The 19338-nt window shown below is 42.6% G+C and overlaps 1 protein-coding gene across 3 annotated transcripts in view; it reads right to left on the bottom strand.

Annotated features, from left to right (window-relative positions):
• The window catches only part of LARGE2 (LARGE xylosyl- and glucuronyltransferase 2), a 60536-nt gene continuing 41198 nt past the window's right edge, over positions 1-19338 (bottom strand). For all 3 annotated transcript variants that reach the window (XM_060763935.2, XM_060763944.2, XM_060763926.2), the window contains exons 4-15: positions 18909-18991; positions 18331-18454; positions 15729-15900; positions 15293-15397; positions 12184-12296; positions 11869-11994; positions 11185-11340; positions 6563-6726; positions 4731-5009; positions 4102-4248; positions 2691-2886; positions 1-2552 (exon numbers count right to left, since the gene is read on the bottom strand). In XM_060763935.2, coding sequence (XP_060619918.2) covers positions 2355-2552; positions 2691-2886; positions 4102-4248; positions 4731-5009; positions 6563-6726; positions 11185-11340; positions 11869-11994; positions 12184-12296; positions 15293-15397; positions 15729-15900; positions 18331-18454; positions 18909-18991 — 1863 coding nt within the window. In that variant the 3' untranslated portion in view covers positions 1-2354. The remainder of the gene's footprint in view (positions 2553-2690; positions 2887-4101; positions 4249-4730; positions 5010-6562; positions 6727-11184; positions 11341-11868; positions 11995-12183; positions 12297-15292; positions 15398-15728; positions 15901-18330; positions 18455-18908; positions 18992-19338) is intronic.

The following is a 19338-nucleotide window of genomic DNA, read 5'->3' as shown; positions in this document are numbered from 1 at the left end:
AACAATATCTAAAACCTTTATTTTTTTAAAAAAAAAGGCAGACAGTATCTATGCACATTCATTACAATACTCCATTTGAATCACTTTCAGCATTTGCAGGAGCCTGTTCACCTTGGGACAGGAAAAAATCCAGCCCCACACTTTGGGACTCTTGCATAATACCAGGAAATCAAAGGAGAAACCAGAATCTAGCAGCAGGAGGCCCTGGAGATACTCCAGGTCTAAAGAGAGAATAAGAAACCATTAGAAAATGTATAACTCCCCCAAATCATTTACACCTTACAGAAAATCACTTTAAATTATATAAATAGCAAGCGAGAAAGTACTTGCACTTTATGCCTACCCACCCACCCCCTGCTCCAGTGTTTGATATCCGTGAACCAAGGCTGGGCTGATGCTGCTCCCAGCGCAGGCATCCAGCTGCAGCACTCATTAATAGCACGGTGATGCCTCCTGAAATGACAGATCCACCTTCTCACTTTCCAATAAGAGGAAAAGCCCTTTCCAGAGAAAGTTCTCACTGATAAAGGTCTGCCGTCACTTTCCACAGAGCTAGTGTGGTGCAGAGGTTTGAGCACTGGACTATGACTCTGGAGACTATGGTCTGAATCCTGGCTCAGCCATGGGCAAGTCACAGCCTCAGATGAGGACAATGGCAAAACCACTCTGAACAAATCTTGCCAAGAAAACCCCATGGTAGGCTAGCCTCATGGTCATCACAAGTCGGAAACTGCTTGAAGGCACATACCAACAAGAACAGCTGCCTTCAGCTCTCATGTAGGAAGATACTGAGGTCAAATGTGTAGCACTCGGCCCTGCTGTTAAAACATAGAAGAGAACATGACGAACCATTAAGAAGAAAACAGCAGCACGCGGCCATATTCCAGCTCCCTGGGAGAGAGGATCAGAGCACTATGCAACTTCTGATGTACTCCCAAGAAAGGGGGAAGAGCTTCCTTGGCAATGATGTGCACTATCAAGATTACATCTGAGCTATTAATCACAATAGCCATTGAGTTCCATGTAAAGAAATCAGCGAATGTGCCTTTTTGATGACAGAATACAGAAAAGGGACAGAAGGCCTGTCTCTAAAACCACTTCTCATAAACTTTTCAAGGCCACTTGATAAGCCTCAATTGAAAAAGATACATAGCCCATACCTGTGCCCATGGTTTTTCTTACCCTTTGCTTTTTCACCATATAAAAATAAATGCCTGTGAAGGAACACTTGGGACTGTCTCCAGATAAAGCAGGATAGGAGCCATACCAAACCAATCCATATCAAAGGCAGACAGTATAGCCTTCATATGCACAAGGGATACATTCCTGAATTTTGTGCGGATACACAAAACCATGGACAATAGGGAACCTGATTGAAATGAAGGACTTCTGGACCTGCTGACATGAATAGAATTCAGAGGCCACACTTTCTGCTAGAAAAATAAGTGAACCTTTGCATACATCCAATTAATATAAATAATTGAACTCTACTTGTCTGACTTCAGATCTGGTTTTAAAGAAATGATAATGAGAGGAAGGGAAAATGTGGATATAAAATAAGATATGCCATGCAGGATCAAACCAAACCTCTCTCTAGCATGTCTGTTCACTCAGTGGCAACTGGATGCCTACAAGAAATCATCAAGCTACACATAAACACCCTCTCATGGGCACTTCCCAGTAAGTGATATATAGGAGTATCTCATCTTTGATGCTGTAAATCAGTGGTTCTCAAGCTGTGGGTCCCCAGATGTTTTGGCCTTCAACTCCCAAAAATCCTAACAGTTGGTAAACAGGCTGGGATTTCTGGGAGGTGTAGGCCAAAACACCTGGTGACCCACAAGTTGAGAACCACTGCTGTAAATTATATTTATCTATCATGACTAGATTGCCCCAAAATATGCAAGTGCACAAACAAGAATACAGAATTTGGTACAAAAGTAGAATGGAAAGAACTAATTAGCCTGATATGGAACTGCAACACAGTAGAAGTCTAGCTCTTTGGGTCCATCACAGAATTATGAGCCCTTTCCTAGAGCATGTTTCAGAGTGGTTGGGATTCGAGTCCTTCATCTCACAGGACATCTTTCCCTCATTTTTGAAGCAATCTGCAGGTGCATAACGAGGTACTTATTCCAAGTTAGATAGAGAGCCGAACTTCAATTTGTTTGCCATTGAATATGCATAACCATGAAGAGTAGGTATTTCCCCTGAATTTTCCACAAACTAGGAAGGGTTGTGCCATCACACTACCACGGGGAAGGAGACTTTGGTGCAAGTATGAACCTCTTCTAGGAGAGCTTTGTCCCTCTGCCGCTCTTATGCAGACAGTCCTTTGGTGTCCAGGTTTATTTTCACAGATTTCTCTCAGCCGTGAGGTACTTGAGTGCAGCAGCCCCATACTTGCGTGACATGTCCTGATGGAACTCTTCTCTCAGGGTCTTCAGGCAGTCCCTGTAGGCAGAACTCCGGCGGAATTTGGAGATGTCGAAGCTGGGGGCATGAGGCATGTGGACCATGAAGGCATTGGGTAGGACCAGTAGTTCATATTCCTGCAACAAGGAAGGAAGCCACTCATAGGTTCTGCTTGTTTGCAGCATAGAAAGGAAGAAGGGGGCCATTCCCTCAAGCCCTTGCTCTCTTGGAGCAGGAAGAGCAAGATGACTACAAAATCCTAGCAGCTTACTTACCTGGGCATCAAGCTCCATTATATGTGACACCTTGTTCCAGCCAAAGCCTACAAATCTCTGGTCGTACAGGGGACAGTCACGCCTTACTACAACGTAAGGCTCAAAGTGTGGCTGCCACTCCACTTGATATGGCACAGTGGCTGTCCGCCACTTGGCATAGTCTGTTGGTGCATGGCCCTGTGGCCAAACATGGTACCTGCAGCAAAGATATTGCAAATTGTGAAAAGTTCTGTCTTCTCCATAAAACTGGTTAAAAAAATGTCATGCAGGTCAACTCATGTTGTTGCTTCTCTAATGTCACAGGACCATTACAAAATACCATATTTAATTAAGTGGGATGATGACTTTATGCTTCTTCTGTATTCACTATCAATAGTTATTCTGTTATGAGTATTTATCTCTTAATCCCAAGGAGACTGCTGCATCACATCTACTCCAGCAATATTCTATGAACAAGTACACCTAGTGCAGGTAAACACAGTACATTTGTGGCTAAGTGGCAATTTGAACTCAAGACTCCTTGTCTCATATTTTACTACTCTTGCTGCTGTTGTCAGCCCAGTAGACCCATTATTTCCTACAAATATGCTGATCTGAATGGCTTTAGATTCTTTCCTTATCCCACAGATTCACTGGCCTTAGCAGAATCATTTGATTCTTGGACTCTCTTTTTTTTGTATCAGGAGCAACTTGAGAAACTACAAGTCGCTTCTGGTGTGAGAGAATTGGTCATCTGCAAGGACATTGCCCAGGGTACACCCAGATATTTTTTTACTATCCTGTGGGATGCTTCTCTCATGTCCCCACATGAGAAGCTGGAACTGACAGACGGGAGGGAGCTCACCCTGCTCCCCAGATTTGAACTGCTGACCTTTCAGTCAGCAGTCCTGCCGGCACAAGGGTTTAATCTATTGCACCACCGGACTCTGGCCTCTCATATGAAAAACTGTAATGACAATAGATCTGATAGATCATGATGAGTGAGAGAAGTTTGGGACTGATCAAAACAAGGTCCTGAGCCAAAGAAAAAAGGAACAGGGAACAACAAGACCTAGGGAGAAGTAATGGGAGAGGTTGGCTTAAAGAAAGGGTTGCTAAAATATTGAATGTAAAAAGGAGTAAGGGAGGAGGGGAAAAGGAAAAGAGCCACACCACTGACAGGTTGTAATTTAGCATGAATTTTTGTGGATATAAACCATCTTCAGATGCACTACAGAGTGGTATGTTTTCTGCATCTGAAGAAACTGATAAATATCTATGAACACTCATGCTGAAATAAAACCCAGTTAGTCTTAAAGGTGGCACTACATTGTTTTTTATCCCTCTCCTTTTTATACTGCAAGAGACTAACTAACACTGGAAGAAGCCAGTTTCTCTTGCTGATGGTGGAGTTTTATGGTTTTTCACTTACCTGAAGGTATAGAGGGAGCCCATGTCCAACATGGAGACCAGCTCCGCTTTGGATTTGGGAAAGGTCAGGCGGTAATGCAGAGTCTCAAATGCTGGCACAATGAACGCGGCTTTCCTTTCGGGCAGCTCCAGCTGGACAATTGAGGTCCTGTGGCACAAAGGGAAATGGAAGCTGGTTTGTTGTTTGTGGTCCATTGAAACTTCACAGCTGTCCCGCCTTCTCTGTGAATTTTGTTTGGAACTGACACATTTGTTGACCTGATGTTAATACTAGAATGTTATGAAGTACCTTCTAAATAAATGTACAGATTTGGAAGGGCCCAGAGAGATGGGGCAGGGGGAAAAGACATTATCCTATAACCCAGACCACAGTTGGGAGTGTAAGAGTAATGCCACCACAAAAACAGGACCCCCAAACAAATGTTGTGTCAGAAATTCCTTACAATGCTCTTTAGCATTGAAAACCTGCTCTGGAAGATTCCCCAGTTCTCTGGAGCAATTTTTAGAGCATATATGTTGAAAGAGAGAAGAAATTCTCCACTCCGTCATCTAGTGGCAACAGCTACCATCTTGTCCCCCACCCCCACCCCACAAGCAGGGAACTCCTAGGGCCTCAAATAAAAAACATACCTGAGGTAATCATAAAGGCCATACATGGGCAGGAAGTCAATATCAGTCAAAAAGACATGGGACGTCTGCGCATTCTTCAATGCTACATTGCGCAAGAAGTTCACTGGGTAAAACTGCCCTTCCTTGTACACAATGTGATAGGCAACATTCCTGCGGTTACTCAGCACCTCTGAGGCCTGGGCATAACGCAGGAACTGCTGGGCCTCTGCATCCGACAGATACAATGCCAGGCTAATGGGGCCTGTCCAGTGTTTGCAAATGGCTTCTAGCATCTGCAACCTGCAGATCAAGGAGACAGAACAAGAGCATAATGTAGTCTCAGCAAAGAACAGCATCATCAACAAGAACTATGTGACTACGGGATCCCAGTGGTGAAGAAAGGTTAGTATTTCATTTTATCAATGTGTCCAGGTCCCCTACAGCAGCCCTACCACTCCCCATTCTGCAGTCTTCTTTTACTCCATCTCAGCAGCTTTTCCAGTACTTCCATAGCCCCTTTTTTATAACCAAGAACTGTAACATAAGCCACGTGCTACTATAGTTGCCACATAACTCAGAAATCCAGCTTAAGGGGTGGAAGAGCAATTGGCTCGTGTCCAGGTACATCCCTACAGCTGATGATGACTGAAGAGATGACACAATAAAATAATAACAATAATAATAATAACTATTATTATTATTATTATTATTGATGTTGCTATATCAGGTGACAGTCCAATTGATGAAAAACAACAGGAAAAACCCAGCCGTTATCAAGACCCCAAAATCGAACTGCAAAGGCTCGGGCATAAACCAGTACAGGTGATCCAAGTGGTCATCGGCACACTGGGTGCCGTGCCAAAAGACCTCAGCCAGCATATGAAAACCATAAACATTGACAAAATCATGATCTGTCAACTGCAAAAGGCCACTTCACTTGGTTCTGCGCACATCATTCAAAAATGCATCACACAGTCCTAAACGCTTGTGAAGTGTTTGACTTGTGATTTTGTGATATGAAATCCAGCATATACATCTCATTTGCTGCGTCATACTGTGTTTTGTGTCAGTAAAATAATAATAATGCTTTAGTTATATACCACCTTGTCTCCCCAAGGGGACTCAGGGTGGTTTCCAATATATAAGGCAAAACATTCAGTTGCCAAAAAGGAAAACTATACAGACAAATTAAAATAAAATGAAAATGAAAATAAACTAAAATAATAAAAATAATCAGAAATAATTAAAATAGCCCCCCAAGTGTTATTGAACACCAATTATAATAACAGATATCACTGATAGAATTACAGAATTATAGGCTAGTATTTGCCACTGTTCATGCTACTGCTCCTGACTTTTAAAATTCAAGATGTTGCACTTTATTTTTAAAGTACCAGTTTGCTGTTTTTACTCTTTAGCAGACTTTCATCATGTTTCTAAATATTGCTTAAAGGTTCTGAGTGCTAAAGACTTTACACACACACAAACAAACAGAACCAGAAATTTTGGGGAAGATGTATATATTCTTACAATCTGCATCATACAGCTTTCTCATTGAACTTACCAAATGACTCACAAACCCATGAACTAGGGCCACTCCTATTCTCGGGTAGACTGCGAAAATTACTTCATATTAGGGCAACTGATACTGTATTTTACTGCCAGGAAAAAAAGAGAAGTGCTTATGGAATTTTCCACCTCATCTGCCAAAATGAACTGGGTTGTCCTTGGTACTATGCAACTTGATTTGGGACTGATACTGTCTGACTAATGATAAAGGTCTTGCTTCTGAGCATTGGAGTTCGTGGCAGAAGACACAACCCCTTCCTGCACGATTCTTCTGCATTTAGTACCTGTCCATGGACAGCTGAGCAATGAGAGTGACATCTGCTGCATCAGTTGAGGCTGGAAAGTCATACTGGAGGAAGAAGAGATGCACACGGTGCTGAATAAGGCTCTGTCTCCGAAAATCGTAACAAGGATCATCTTCATCCAGTTCCTCTAAAGCCTGTTGGAGCTAAAATTTACACAGAAGGAAGAGGAGGAATGATGTAAGGCTAAGACTTAAATGATGGTCAGTAAATAGAGCCACAGTGTATCATTAAAATATGGAACTGTCTGGAGAAACAAAGTAAAGGTAGTAAAAATCGGGACAAAAAAAATACAATACCAAGCAATTACAACTAAGCCAGTAATTGAAATCATGTGTATATGTTGTTCTAAGTGGGAGAACGATGGAACATGGCTTTTGGTTTGTCATTATGATTCAGAGGAAAGAACTGTACCACAGACATATAAGGGCAAAGTATGGGAGAAGAAAGGGCAATCCTCCCATTAGACCAGGTATCCTCAAACTGAGGCCCTCCACCTGTTTGGGGCTCCCTAACTCCCCAGCTATTGAACAACCTGGCAAGGGCTTCTGGGAGTTGGAAGCCAAAACAGTTGGAGGGCCACAGTTTCACAATGCCCTCACAACCTCTGAGGATGCCTGCCATAAATGCAGGCGAAACGTCAGGAGGGAATGCTTCTAAAACATGGCCATATAGCCGAAAAACCTACAACAACCCAGTGATTCAGGCCATGAAAGCCTTCGACAATACATTAAACAGCCAAATGTCTACCCAATTGTTAACTGTGCTATGTTAGATGTTTTATTGTTGACCAGGCTTTTAAATGTATTTGTTTGGTGATTAGTTGTTCTGTTTTTATTTTGATACTTAATTTCATTTGATTAGTACAATGCTGTTATTATTCCATATTATGTTTATTGCTGTAATGTTTTCGTATATGCTGGGCATTTAATATTTGTATGTGTCTCCGGGGGAGATAGGGAGGTCTAAAAATAAAGTTGTTTATTTTTTATTATTAAACATTCCTTTGTCTTTATCTGTGCTTATTGAAGGCTTTCTCCCTTCTTCCTAAATTACATCATCCATTATCACCACCCTTTGGAATGGAAATTTATATCATAGAATCATAGAATCATAGAATCAAAGAGTTGGAAGAGACCTCATGGGCCATCCAGTCCAACCCCCTGCCAAGAAGCAGGAATATTGCATTCAAATCACCCCTGACAGATGGCCATCCAGTCTCTGCTTAAAAGATTCCAAAGAAGGAGCCTCCACCACACTCCGGGGCAGAGAGTTCCACTGCTGAACGGCTCTCACAGTCAGGAAGTTCTTCCTAATGTTCAGATGGAATCTCCTCTCTTGTAGTTTGAAGCCATTGTTCCGCGTCCTAGTCTCCAAGGAAGCAGAAAACAAGCTTGCTCCCTCCTCCCTGTGGCTTCCTCTCACATATTTATACATGGCTATCATATCTCCTCTCAGCCTTCTCTTCTTCAGGCTAAACATGCCCAGTTCCCTAAGCCGCTCCTCATAGGGCTTGTTCTACAGACCCTTGATCATTTTAGTCGCCCTCCTCTGGACACATTCCAGCTTGTCAATATCTCTCTTGAATTGTGGTGCCCAGAATTGGACACAATATTCCAGATGTGGTCTAACCAAAGCAGAATAGAGGGGTAGCATTACTTCCTTAGATCTAGACACTATGCTCCTATTGATGCAGGCCAAAATCCCATTGGCTTTTTTTGCCGCCACATCACATTGTTGGCTCATGTTTAACTTGTTGTCCACGAGGACTCCAAGATCTTTTTCACACGTACTGCTCTCGAGCCAGGCGTCCCCCATTCTGTATCTTTGCATTTCATTTTTTCTGCCAAAGTGGAGTATCTTGCATTTGTCACTGTTGAACTTCATTTTGTTAGTTTTGGCCCATCTCTCTAATCTGTTAAGATCGTTTTGAATTCTGCTCCTGTCCTCTGGACTATTGGCTATCCCTCCCAATTTGGTGTCGTCTGCAAACTTGATGATCATGCCTTCTAGCCCTTCATCTAAGTCATTAATAAAGATGTTGAACAGGACCGGGCCCAGGACGGAACCCTGCGTCACTTCTTTCCAAAATGAAGAGGAAGCATTGGTGAGCACTCTGTGTTCGTCCACTTAACCAATTACAGATCCACCTCACCGTAGTTTTGCCTAGCCCACATTGGACTAGTTTCCTTGCCAGAAGGTCATGGGGGACCTTGTTGAAGGCCTTACTGAAATCCAGGTACGCTACATCCACGGCATTCCCCGCATCTACCCAGCTTGTAGCTCTATCGAAGAAAGAGATCAGATTAGTCTGGCATAACTTGTTTTTGATAAATCCATGTTGACTATTAGCGATGACTGCATTTGTTTCTAAGTGTTTGCAGACCGCTTCCTTAACAATCTTTTCCAGAATCTTGCTCGGTATCGACGTGAGGCTGACCGGACGGTAGTTGTTTGGGTCGTCCTTTTTTCCCTTCTTGAAGATTGGGACCACATTGGCCCTCCTCCAATCTGCTGGAACTTCTCCCGTTCTCCAAGAACTCTCAAAGATGGTTGCCAATGGTTCCGAAATGACTTCCGCTAGTTCCTTCAATACTCTGGGGTGTAGTTGATCTGGCTCTGGGGACTTGAACTCATTAAGAGCGGCCAGGTATTCCTGGACGACTTCTTTCCCAATTTGGGGTTGGATGTCTTCCAATCTCTCATCCACTCCATCTTGCTGAGGTTGAAGACTCTCTTTTTGTGTGAAGACCAAGGCAAAGAAGGCATTAAGTAGTTCTGCCTTTTCCCTATCCCCTGTCAGCATTGCCCCATCTTCTCCGCGAAGAGGTCCTATCGCCTCCTTGTTTTTCCTTTTTCTACTGACATAAGAATAGAAGCCCTTTTTATTGTTTTTAATGTCCCTGGCAAGTCTGAGCTCGTTTTTTGCTTTAGCTTTGCGGACCTTTTCCCTACAGGTGTTGGCTATTTGTTTGAATTCTTCTTTGGTGATTTCTCCCTTTTTCCACTTCTTGTGCATGTCTCTTTTGTGTCTTAGCACAATTAGAAGTTCTTTGGACATCCATTCTGGCTTCTTGCACTTGTCCTATTTTTTCTCTTTGTTGGCACGGTTTGCAATTGCGCCTTGAGTATTTCACTCTTGAGAAATTCCCATCCATCCATAGCTCCCTTGTCTTTTAGTATCTGTGTCCACGGAATGCTGCTCAGCGTTTCCTTCATTTTTTGGAAATCAGCTCTCCTAAAGTCCAAAATGCGGGTTTGACTTGTCTTAGTTTCGGCCTTCCTTTGTACCTCAAATTGTAGGAGCACATGGTCACTTGCCCCTAAGGATCCTACCACTTCGACCGCATCGATCAGGTCCTCCGCATTTGTTAGGATGAGATCAAGAGCAGCCAATCCCCTTGTTGCCTCTTCTACCTTCTGGACCATGAAATTGTCTGCAAGGCAAGCGAGGAATTTGTTGGACCTTGTACTCTTGGCCGAGTTTGTTTTCCAGCAAATATCGGGATAGTTGAAATCGCCCATGACTACTACATCTCTTTTCTGTGCCTGTTTGGAAATGGTTCTTTACATTTCAAGTCTCTCAAGCACCACTTAATAAAACAGGACATAGTGGACTTCCTCTCCTTGCATGCATGGGTAATTTTTTGAAGCGTAAAGATCATTATACAAAATTATTTATTTATTTATTTATTTATTTACTATGCTTATATACCGCTGTATCTCAAGCCCGAGGGTGACTCACAGCGGTTCACAAACAGTAAAGACAATAAAAACAGCAATAGTTCAATAAACAATGACAATTAATTTACACATTTTTCATTAATAACTAATAAGCAATCCCAATACACAATTATTACAAACCCCATCCCCAATCGCCTCATCATCCATGCATGATCCAAATTCGTCGTCCATTGTTCCATTCCTATGTTCAATTACCAGATTGCACTAAATTACTCAAACGCCTGCACAAACATCCAGGTCTTCAACTTTCTACGGAATGCCATGAGAGATGGTGCCAGCCTAATGTCTGTAGGAAGGGCGTTCCACAGCCGAGGAGCCACCACCGAGAAGACCCTATCTCTCATCCCCACCAACCGTGCCTGGGAGGCCGGCGGGATCGAGAGCAGAGCCTCCTCGGAAGATCTCAAAGTCCGGGTGGGTTCATAGGCCGAGATGCGGTCAGATAGGTATCTTGGGCCGGAACCGTTTAGGGCTTTATAGGCCAATACCAACACCTTGAATTGAGCCCGGTAGCAAATCGGCAGCCAGTGGAGCTGGTGCAACAGGGGGGTTGTGTGCTCCCTGCGCTCCGCTCCTGTTAATGATACATCATGGAGTCCACTTCGGCCACCTTCTGCTTGAATGAACATATTGAATTAAATTCAGTGTGGCACATGTCACCCCATTCTAAGGCAAAAGAAAAGAGCCTGGACAATTCAAGGCTCCATGGCAGCACAGGAGCATAAGGCTGCCTGCTTGGAAAATCTGGGAGCCATTCACCCATGTCCCCACTCCAACCATGCACACAAAGAGACCAGCTTCATGCACTAGAAGCCTGCAAGAGCTCTTCAGGCATGGAAGGCAGGAAGGCAAACTCTCACCTGGCCACTGGTTAAGCTGGGCAAACTGGCACAGCCAAAGAGCTCTCTGCGCAGAAGGTTCCCATCATACTCTAAGAAGGTCAAGTACAGGTTTCGGAAGAACTCCACGTGCTTGTTCTTCACTCTCAACTTCTTGGGAGAGTTCCAGTGAATGACCTGAGGAAAACCAAGGTCTGTTAATTATTGTTTATTTATTATTATTTCAGGCATTTATACCCCGTCCTTCTTAACCTCTGAGGAGAGACACAGAACAGCTTCCAAACAGGCAACAATTCAATGCACATCCATATACATTAAAATATTTAAAAAATATATACATTAGAACTAATTTGCCAGATTAAAATTGCCATATTAAAATCATCATCCAAAACAATCCACATACAGTCCAATAAAATCTTGTCTTCCCAGTAAAAACAACTATTCTGTAAACGCTTGATCCCATAACCAGGATTTATGTTTCTTCCAGAAGGTCAGAAGGGAGGGGGGCAGATCTAACCTTATTAGGGAGTTCCACAGCTGAGGGGCCACTACAGAGAAGGCCCTGTCTCTCATCCCCACCAAACGCGACTGCGATGGCGGTGGGACCGAGAGACTATCCTCACTTAGCACTTGTTCAGCACCCAACCTGCCTTGGCTAGAGAGCCCCAGTGACTTTGGCGAGGGTTGCAAACTTAAGTTGCCTACCTTCAGATCAGACACCTCTGTGTAGCACTGCTCTGAGAGTGTGTGATCGGAGAGCTGCACATTCCAGAAGCAAGGGAGCTGGTAAACCAGGGCAGGACTCTGTTTGATCACCGCATTAAAGATGTCCTGGAAGAGAGACTGCAGTTTGCACTCTGGAAGAGGAGAAAGCCCCAGGGTAAAAGCAAGTGTGGGGTCAAGCCAGGAGCAAACAAATTGGTTTGTATCACATGGCAACGTTCATCCTCAGCATAAGACGAATCAAAAAAGACATATTACAGGCTTCAGTGGAAATGACAGCAAAGCTTAGACACTTGCCTGGTCTGCCAGCGAGGTGGACAGCATGCTCATGAGTTCCCTTTCTGCTGTCAGCCGCCACATCTGCTCCCAACCAATTTGGCGCAAGCGTTCCAGCAACAGCAGGATAACTCCTAGAGAGAAGAGAAGACTCTTAACACTCCCAGAGCAGTGGGTTGGTTGGGAGGAAGGGGTCAGACAAAAGCACCTGCTACCTCAGCACTAAATGCACTCCACAATTAGTGTCTATTAGGAATTAGAAGACAGCTGTGGAATTGGGGATCTAGGAAAATTGAGTGAAATAACGTTTCTTGTTAATAGCTGTTAAACAGAGATTCTGTACATTTACCAGCTGCCTGATGAATGTCATTTGACGGGGGGGGGGGGGGGGGGGGGGATGGGTGTCTTGAGCATGGAAAATATGGAGAGTTTCATTCCTGACTTTTCTTGGGCCTTAGTGAGACTCTGAAGCAGAAACAGGTCTGTGAAATGAGTTGCTTTGGGATTAGGTTAGTAAAGGTTTTCCCCTGACTTTACGGGTTGGTGCTCATCTCCATTTCTAAGCCAAAGAGCCAGCGTTGTCCGTAGCCACCTCCAAGGTCATGTGGCTGGCATGACTGCATGAAGCGCTATTATTGGCGTAAATAATCACAAACCAAAGGCTACTGAGTGCCTGGAGCAAGAATTTTGGCATGGCAAAAGTTTTGCAACTGAGTGCTGTAGCTAGTACTCAGTATGCCAATGCTACTCTGTTGCAAGAGCAAGGAGGAGCTCATTCCCACCTCCAGGGGACACCTACCTCACATAGAGAACTATAATTATCTATGGATTCAAATAAGTAGCCCTGGGGACAACTACAAGGTGGGGCCCTGACATTTTCCCAATCGGTCAAGAAAAATAGCAGTGACGTATGTTTGGGGGTCATTGTCTAGACTAGAGAGACTGTTGAGCTTGAAAATGAACAAAAACTGCTGGCCAGAATTTTAAAAAAACTCTAAAATCAGGACATAAAATAAAGAACAACACTAAAAAACAGGGCAATTTCAGAAAAGAACAATCAGGGCCAGCTAATAACCTCCCAACAAACGATTTTCCCAGGCAGGAAGCAGGCAAGCCTTGAACTTGCAAGGCTATTCAATGCTCATCACGGTGGCTAATTGCAACATTCACACTTGCCACCAACGGACAAAGAGCTCTTTCTCCAACTCTGGACACTCCACCCCACTTGTCTTGTTTCCAACAAACCTAACAACCTCTGAGGATGTCTGCCATAGATGTGGGGGTTTTTTTTATTGTCAGGAGCACCTTGAGAAACTGAAAGTTGCTTCTGGTGTGAGATAATTGGCCATCTGAAAGGAAGTTGCCCAGGGGATGCCCTGATGTTTTGACCTTGTAGGAGGCTTCTCTCATGTCCCCACATGGGGAGCTGGAGCTGACAGAGTGAGCTCATCTGCACTCTCCTCAGATTCGAACCTCTGACCTGTCGGTCTTCAGTCCTGCTGGCACAAGGGCTTAATCCATTGTGACACCAGGGGCTCCACAGATGTGGGTGAAACGTCAGGAGAGAATACTTCTGGAGCATGGCCATACAGCCTGGAAAGCTCACATCAACTCAGTTGAGCTTTAATTATACCAATAATTTCAGCCATATATTTCAGCAAAGCATTGTGGTTGTTAACTCTTATCAGCCACAGGCAAGCAGGGGAATGGACTGGAAGTACCAAGTGTCAGAGGCAGGTGGGCAGCAAAAAGAGAAATTTAAAAAGTGCTCCCAAAATAAGGAGATGGGGATTTGGCCCATCCCAGTTCATTGTGGCATTTACAATGCACATGAAGGAGCTTAGAGAATCTCTTTTCTAAGTCACTAAGCATGGGCAAGCAGGAGATCTCTTCTTTCACAATAGCACAGCAAGGGAGTTCATGCTGAAGAATAGTATGTCTGCATTCAAGACACTGACAACCGTTCTCTCCTTAGATGTGCATGTCTTGTGAAGACTAGTTCTTGGATGGGAGGCTAGGGATTTGTAACAGAAAAGATACAGTAAGTTCATTAAACTCAACTCTGATGATTCTTGGTGGAGTAGGGAGAAACAATGACAGTGAAACTGCTCTAAAGCTAGCACAATATTGCAAGCAGTTTATGGTGTCAAGCCAGCAATCAGAGTCGAAAAGTGACCTGTAGGCCACCTAGTCCATTACATTAAATGCAAGAAGCCCATAAGTAGATAACCTCTAGTAGGTGGCTTCCCATCCTCTCCCAGAAGACCTTCAGAAGCTCACCATCAGTTTCGGCAATTAATCTAAATTTTAAACTCTTTTTACCATTAAAGCAATGGCTTCCAATATGTGGTCCGCGGACCACCAGTTGTCTGCCAGAATGAAAATATGGTCTGTGGCCTCACCATTACACTGTTGACTCAAAACCCCGTGGCATCAAGAGCAATTGGTCTTGAGAAACCCTCTTATAGTGCCGAGGCAACGGGGATGTTGGGAGGGGAGAAGCTGACTACCTAAGAAAGATTACTACTACCATACCAGCTCTAGATTATTAAATATGGTATTATGTGGGTGAGCAGATGGTGACTACTGGATGGCACATGTTCTGTATCAGGAACCAGAGCTGATGTGGTCTATCCAATGAAATTTTCTGAATCAGCACTCCAAATAACCAAGCCAAATCTAAAGTTGACCAAAAACTGATTTGTAACCCTTTTGGTACTAACGTTGGAGAGTGATCCCTGGTCAAAGTGGTTCCTGGTCAAAAAAAGGTTAGGAACCACTGCATTAAAGCATTTAATATTCAACAAAAATCTCCTTTACCAGAACTTGAACCTGTTAAATATCAGGTGGGTTCTCTGAGGCAACAACGACAAAGTGTTTGCCCTTTTTCCAATTACAGCCCTTCAGATATTTTAGAGGGCTATGTGCCTTCATAATATTCTCCAGATTATGTCTTTCTCTGTATTTTTCATGTGCCTGAAATGACTAGCCAACACCTACCTCATTACATTGAATTTCTTCATTTGCAAAACCGATACCACAGTAGGAACAGGGGCTTGCTTAATCCAAACTTAAAGTGCTCACACCTACATGCACAAGCTCTTATGGTTGCTCTGAAGCAATATAACACCTGTATTGAAGCCACGTCCCAATGCTGGCCATGGTTTATGGTTCTTCCAGAGGTTTCCCAGGTACCAGTCACTTTGGTTCTCCACCAGCCCAATCACCTGTTTGTCTGAATTAAGAGAAACACAGAATGAGACTAAATGCAGCAGGGAGTAGACTTTGCTCATTGGCAAGAAAGATCCTCAACACAGCACTCTGGAACCCAATGATCTTGAGTCCTAGAAACCATCAGATTCATGGAGAAAGATCATGAGAAAACCTGCTTCCTAATTGTATATATATCAGCAAAGAAGTTAACTAAAAAGACCAGATCAGGGGGGAAATCCATACAAAACAATAAAAGAACTTAATACAGGATCAATGGCCAACGAACTTACTAAAAACACCAGTCCAAAAGACTGTTGAGCATCCCTTCTAGGGTCTGAATACCTAGAACGTACCTGAGAACTTTCCAAAGACAGCCCACAGTTCAGCAATGTCAGTGGCAAAAGTGATGTCTGTGTCCAGGACAATGACCTTGGAAAGGTTGGAGGGAAGGGCTTTGGTGAGCGTCAGCTTCATCAACCCATATATTCCCGAGTAGTGCTTGTTTGGGATCCAGGAAATGTCTGTCTGCAACAAGAGATTGAGAGAGAAATTTAGGATTAGGAGAACAGCAAGCCAATGCGCCTACTTTGTGGGCAAGACCACAATGGCCACCTGTTGTTATGGCTTAAACAAAAAGAACATGCTAAAAATGGAAATTGTGCCATTGAAGCAGCCAATATGTGCCTGATGACATCTAGAGCCATTTCTCACACGTGAGGGGTCTGGAGATGCTTAGATGTTGCCATGTAGATGAGTCTTGTCATAAGGCATATCTCCATACTACCTGGAGACATTCAGATATAAGCAGTTGGATCATTCCCAGGGGGCAACAGGCTGTAAGTCCAAATTATTGGATGTGACACATTAAAAACCAACTGCAACATTCACACTTGCCTCAGGGAGACAAGAGTACTTTCTCCCACTCTGGACATTCCACTTATACATAAATCTCACTTGCCTAGTTTCTAACAAACCTCACAACCTCTGAGGATGCCTGCCATAGATGTGAGCAAAACCTCAGGAGAGAATGCTTCTGGAACATGGCCATACAGCACGGAAAACACACAGCAGCCAATGGTGTAGTTGTTTGAACACTGGACTAAGGCTTTGGAGACCAGAGTTTGATTATCCATTCAACCCATTAGATGGCCTTGGACAAGTCACACATATTTAGCCCCATGGCCTTAGGGTTGCCATTAATTTTGAAATGGCTTGAAATCACATAACAAAATCAATAATAATGTTAGCAGTCATTATTTAAAAAGCAAGTAATGGTGAGAAGAACAATCTTAACAATATATCATGTTGGAAAAAATGTTCTAGTCTCCAGTCAATTTACTGTAGCTGGCATACAGATGCAATTTCATGATAATCATTACCTTTCTGAGGCAGACATAGAAATCTCAAAAAGCCAGAAAGATCAGAAGGAAATAAGTGTCACTATTCTGATCATTGCCAGCACATTTTAATAATGATATTCTTGGCCTTGAGTCCTGTGTTTTAATCTCTGTACTGTGTATGTAATATGTATTTTATATAAATACATTTTAACATGTATCTTTTATAGAACTACATTTTAATATGTGTGTTTATAGAATTTTTACAATGTTTGTGTGTTTTGACTGTGCTGTGACCTGCCTCGAGACACAAGGAGAGATAAGAAATAATAATAATAATAATAACAATAATAATAATAATAATAATACATTTTTACAAAGTCCTGTAAAGGAAGCTAGTCCAGCTGCCTGTTTTTCTTGTCTTCCATTTTTGGTGGAAGAGTTATTTTGCAACATTGGCTACAAAAGGAAACCCAGGAACACATCTACTTGTTAACTGAGGTATATCTGTAATCTTACAGGCAGTCCCCAAGTTACAAACAAGATAGGTTCTGTAGATTGGTTCTTAAGTTGAAAGTGTTTGCAAGTCGGAAAAGGCACATTTTTAAAGGGAACAAGGATTGGTGAGAAAGCTTCAGATAAGACACCATTTTCCCAAGAAAACTCTTCCAGGAGTGAATTTACCTTCTTAGGAGTAGATTTCTCTCACTTCCAGTTGTCTCACCCCCGTTTGTAACTGTGAGCTGTTTGTAAGTCGGATGTTTGTAATTCGGGGACTGCCTGTATTACAAATATTATGGGGGTACTGATTTTAGTGATTTTAGAGTACTATTTAAATAAACATTTTGATTATACCATGTTAATAGCATGAGGAAAAAAATTAGCAACAGCCAAGTAGCATGTAACTTTTTCTAGCAAATTTTGCATGCTCTGTTCTGATGTCCAAACCAGCATTTCCTATGTTAGACCTCTCCTAAAGAGCTGCTCACTTCACAGAAATACAGAATCTGGAATGGGAATTTCAAAAGACGGAAGAAAAATAATGAATAGTGTTGGAATTCAACCCCACACTGCTCAAGTCTGCAGACCTCAATTAAGAGAAGTTAGTTAGCATTAGAATAGTCTGAGGGTTTCCCTGTATGACAGTTGGGAAATCTATTTCTTCTCTCCTCTCTGTTTCTACTCTCATTCTGATTGGCTGTTTGAAATGAATACTTTTCTACTGCAAACTTTTTGAATCTGACTTCTGCCTTCTTACACTTTAGTATGGAGAGTATGTGCTGTGTGCTTTGAGATCTCTCTCTGCTTGTGTGTCAGGAGAGATGTAGTGATTGAGTTTTCCCCTCTCTTGAAACCTTAGAAGAGATGGGTGTTGGAGTAGCTGAGACCCAGTTCTTTATTATTAAGAAATGCAGTTATTTCTTATTATTGTAAATAAACCTTTTGTGATTTTTTAAAGATTGGACTCTGATTACAGCCACATCACGTGGTACTTCACACTCTGCTTCCTAATAAGCTGAATGCTCAACTTTTAGTATCCTGTTTGTTTTTGGATGCTCTGCTAATAATTTAAGGTAGTTTTCCCTAATAAATACAAGTTTGGATGCAGCTTTCTTGCCTTCAAGTCATCAGCATCATAGAAGCTAACATGAACTGAAGGCACCATCCATGACTGGAAGAGGGTTTGCAGGATCTGTCGCGCCACTGAATCTGTGATGAGATGGAAATGGAGAGGGTTCTTCCTGTCAAGATAAGAAACATTTATGAAACAATTGACAACACAAATTCAACAAGTATTTCAATACACATTATCTTCTCCGTGATGCTGCTGGTATCTTTTGAAACATTTTCCTTTAACTGGACATTGTGTAAGAATACAATGGCTAATCAATTCCCTATTGGAAGGCCATCAACAGGACATGAGTGTAACTATAACCTCCATCATGTGTTCCCCCAACAACTGGTACATAAGGGCATATTGCTTCCAACACCAGAGGGGATGTAACCATCTTGACTAGTAACCATTGAGATATCTCATCTCCTGTTCTATAGCTCCTCCCCTTCATTCAGAACTGCAGCTTACAACCCACATTTCAACCTGCCAGGTTTCCAAATCCTGGACAAACCCAACACTGCATCGTATGTTTTTTTTTTTTAAATCCTCCACCCATCACCACCTTCCCTGATTCAAGTTACCTATGGAAAAGGATGGATTTCACAAGGGTAACTACATCTCGACTTGCGTTGTACCCGGCGCACACAATGGCAACATGGAGGAGCTGTCCAGAAATACAAAAGCCAAATACAGATCAGTGCAAGAGGATGTCTCATCTTTCCATCTCCTACAAGTCAAAGTCACCATTATACCTGCAGAATCATCTGGCCTATCAATGTCTAATTTTGGGATCTGCCTCACAAATAACACTATGTAACAAAATTTGAAAAAAAAATCTGTTTCTGGTTTGAATGTGATATTCCTGTTTAATTGTGTGGTACTTACTTTGAAAGTAATTGCTGTATTCCAGAAATTTCATTTTTGTGGCTGCCACAAACTATTTTGAATTGGTTGAGACTTAATGAGATATTCATTGAAACACTATAGAAAAATGTATTGCAGGATGTCCTG

This window comes from Anolis sagrei, chromosome 1, assembly GCF_037176765.1.
Source record: "Anolis sagrei isolate rAnoSag1 chromosome 1, rAnoSag1.mat, whole genome shotgun sequence".
Taxonomy (NCBI): Eukaryota; Metazoa; Chordata; class Lepidosauria; order Squamata; family Dactyloidae; genus Anolis; species Anolis sagrei.
The sequence above is the reverse complement of the archived record's forward strand: the minus strand, read 5'-3'. Positions and strand labels throughout refer to the sequence as shown.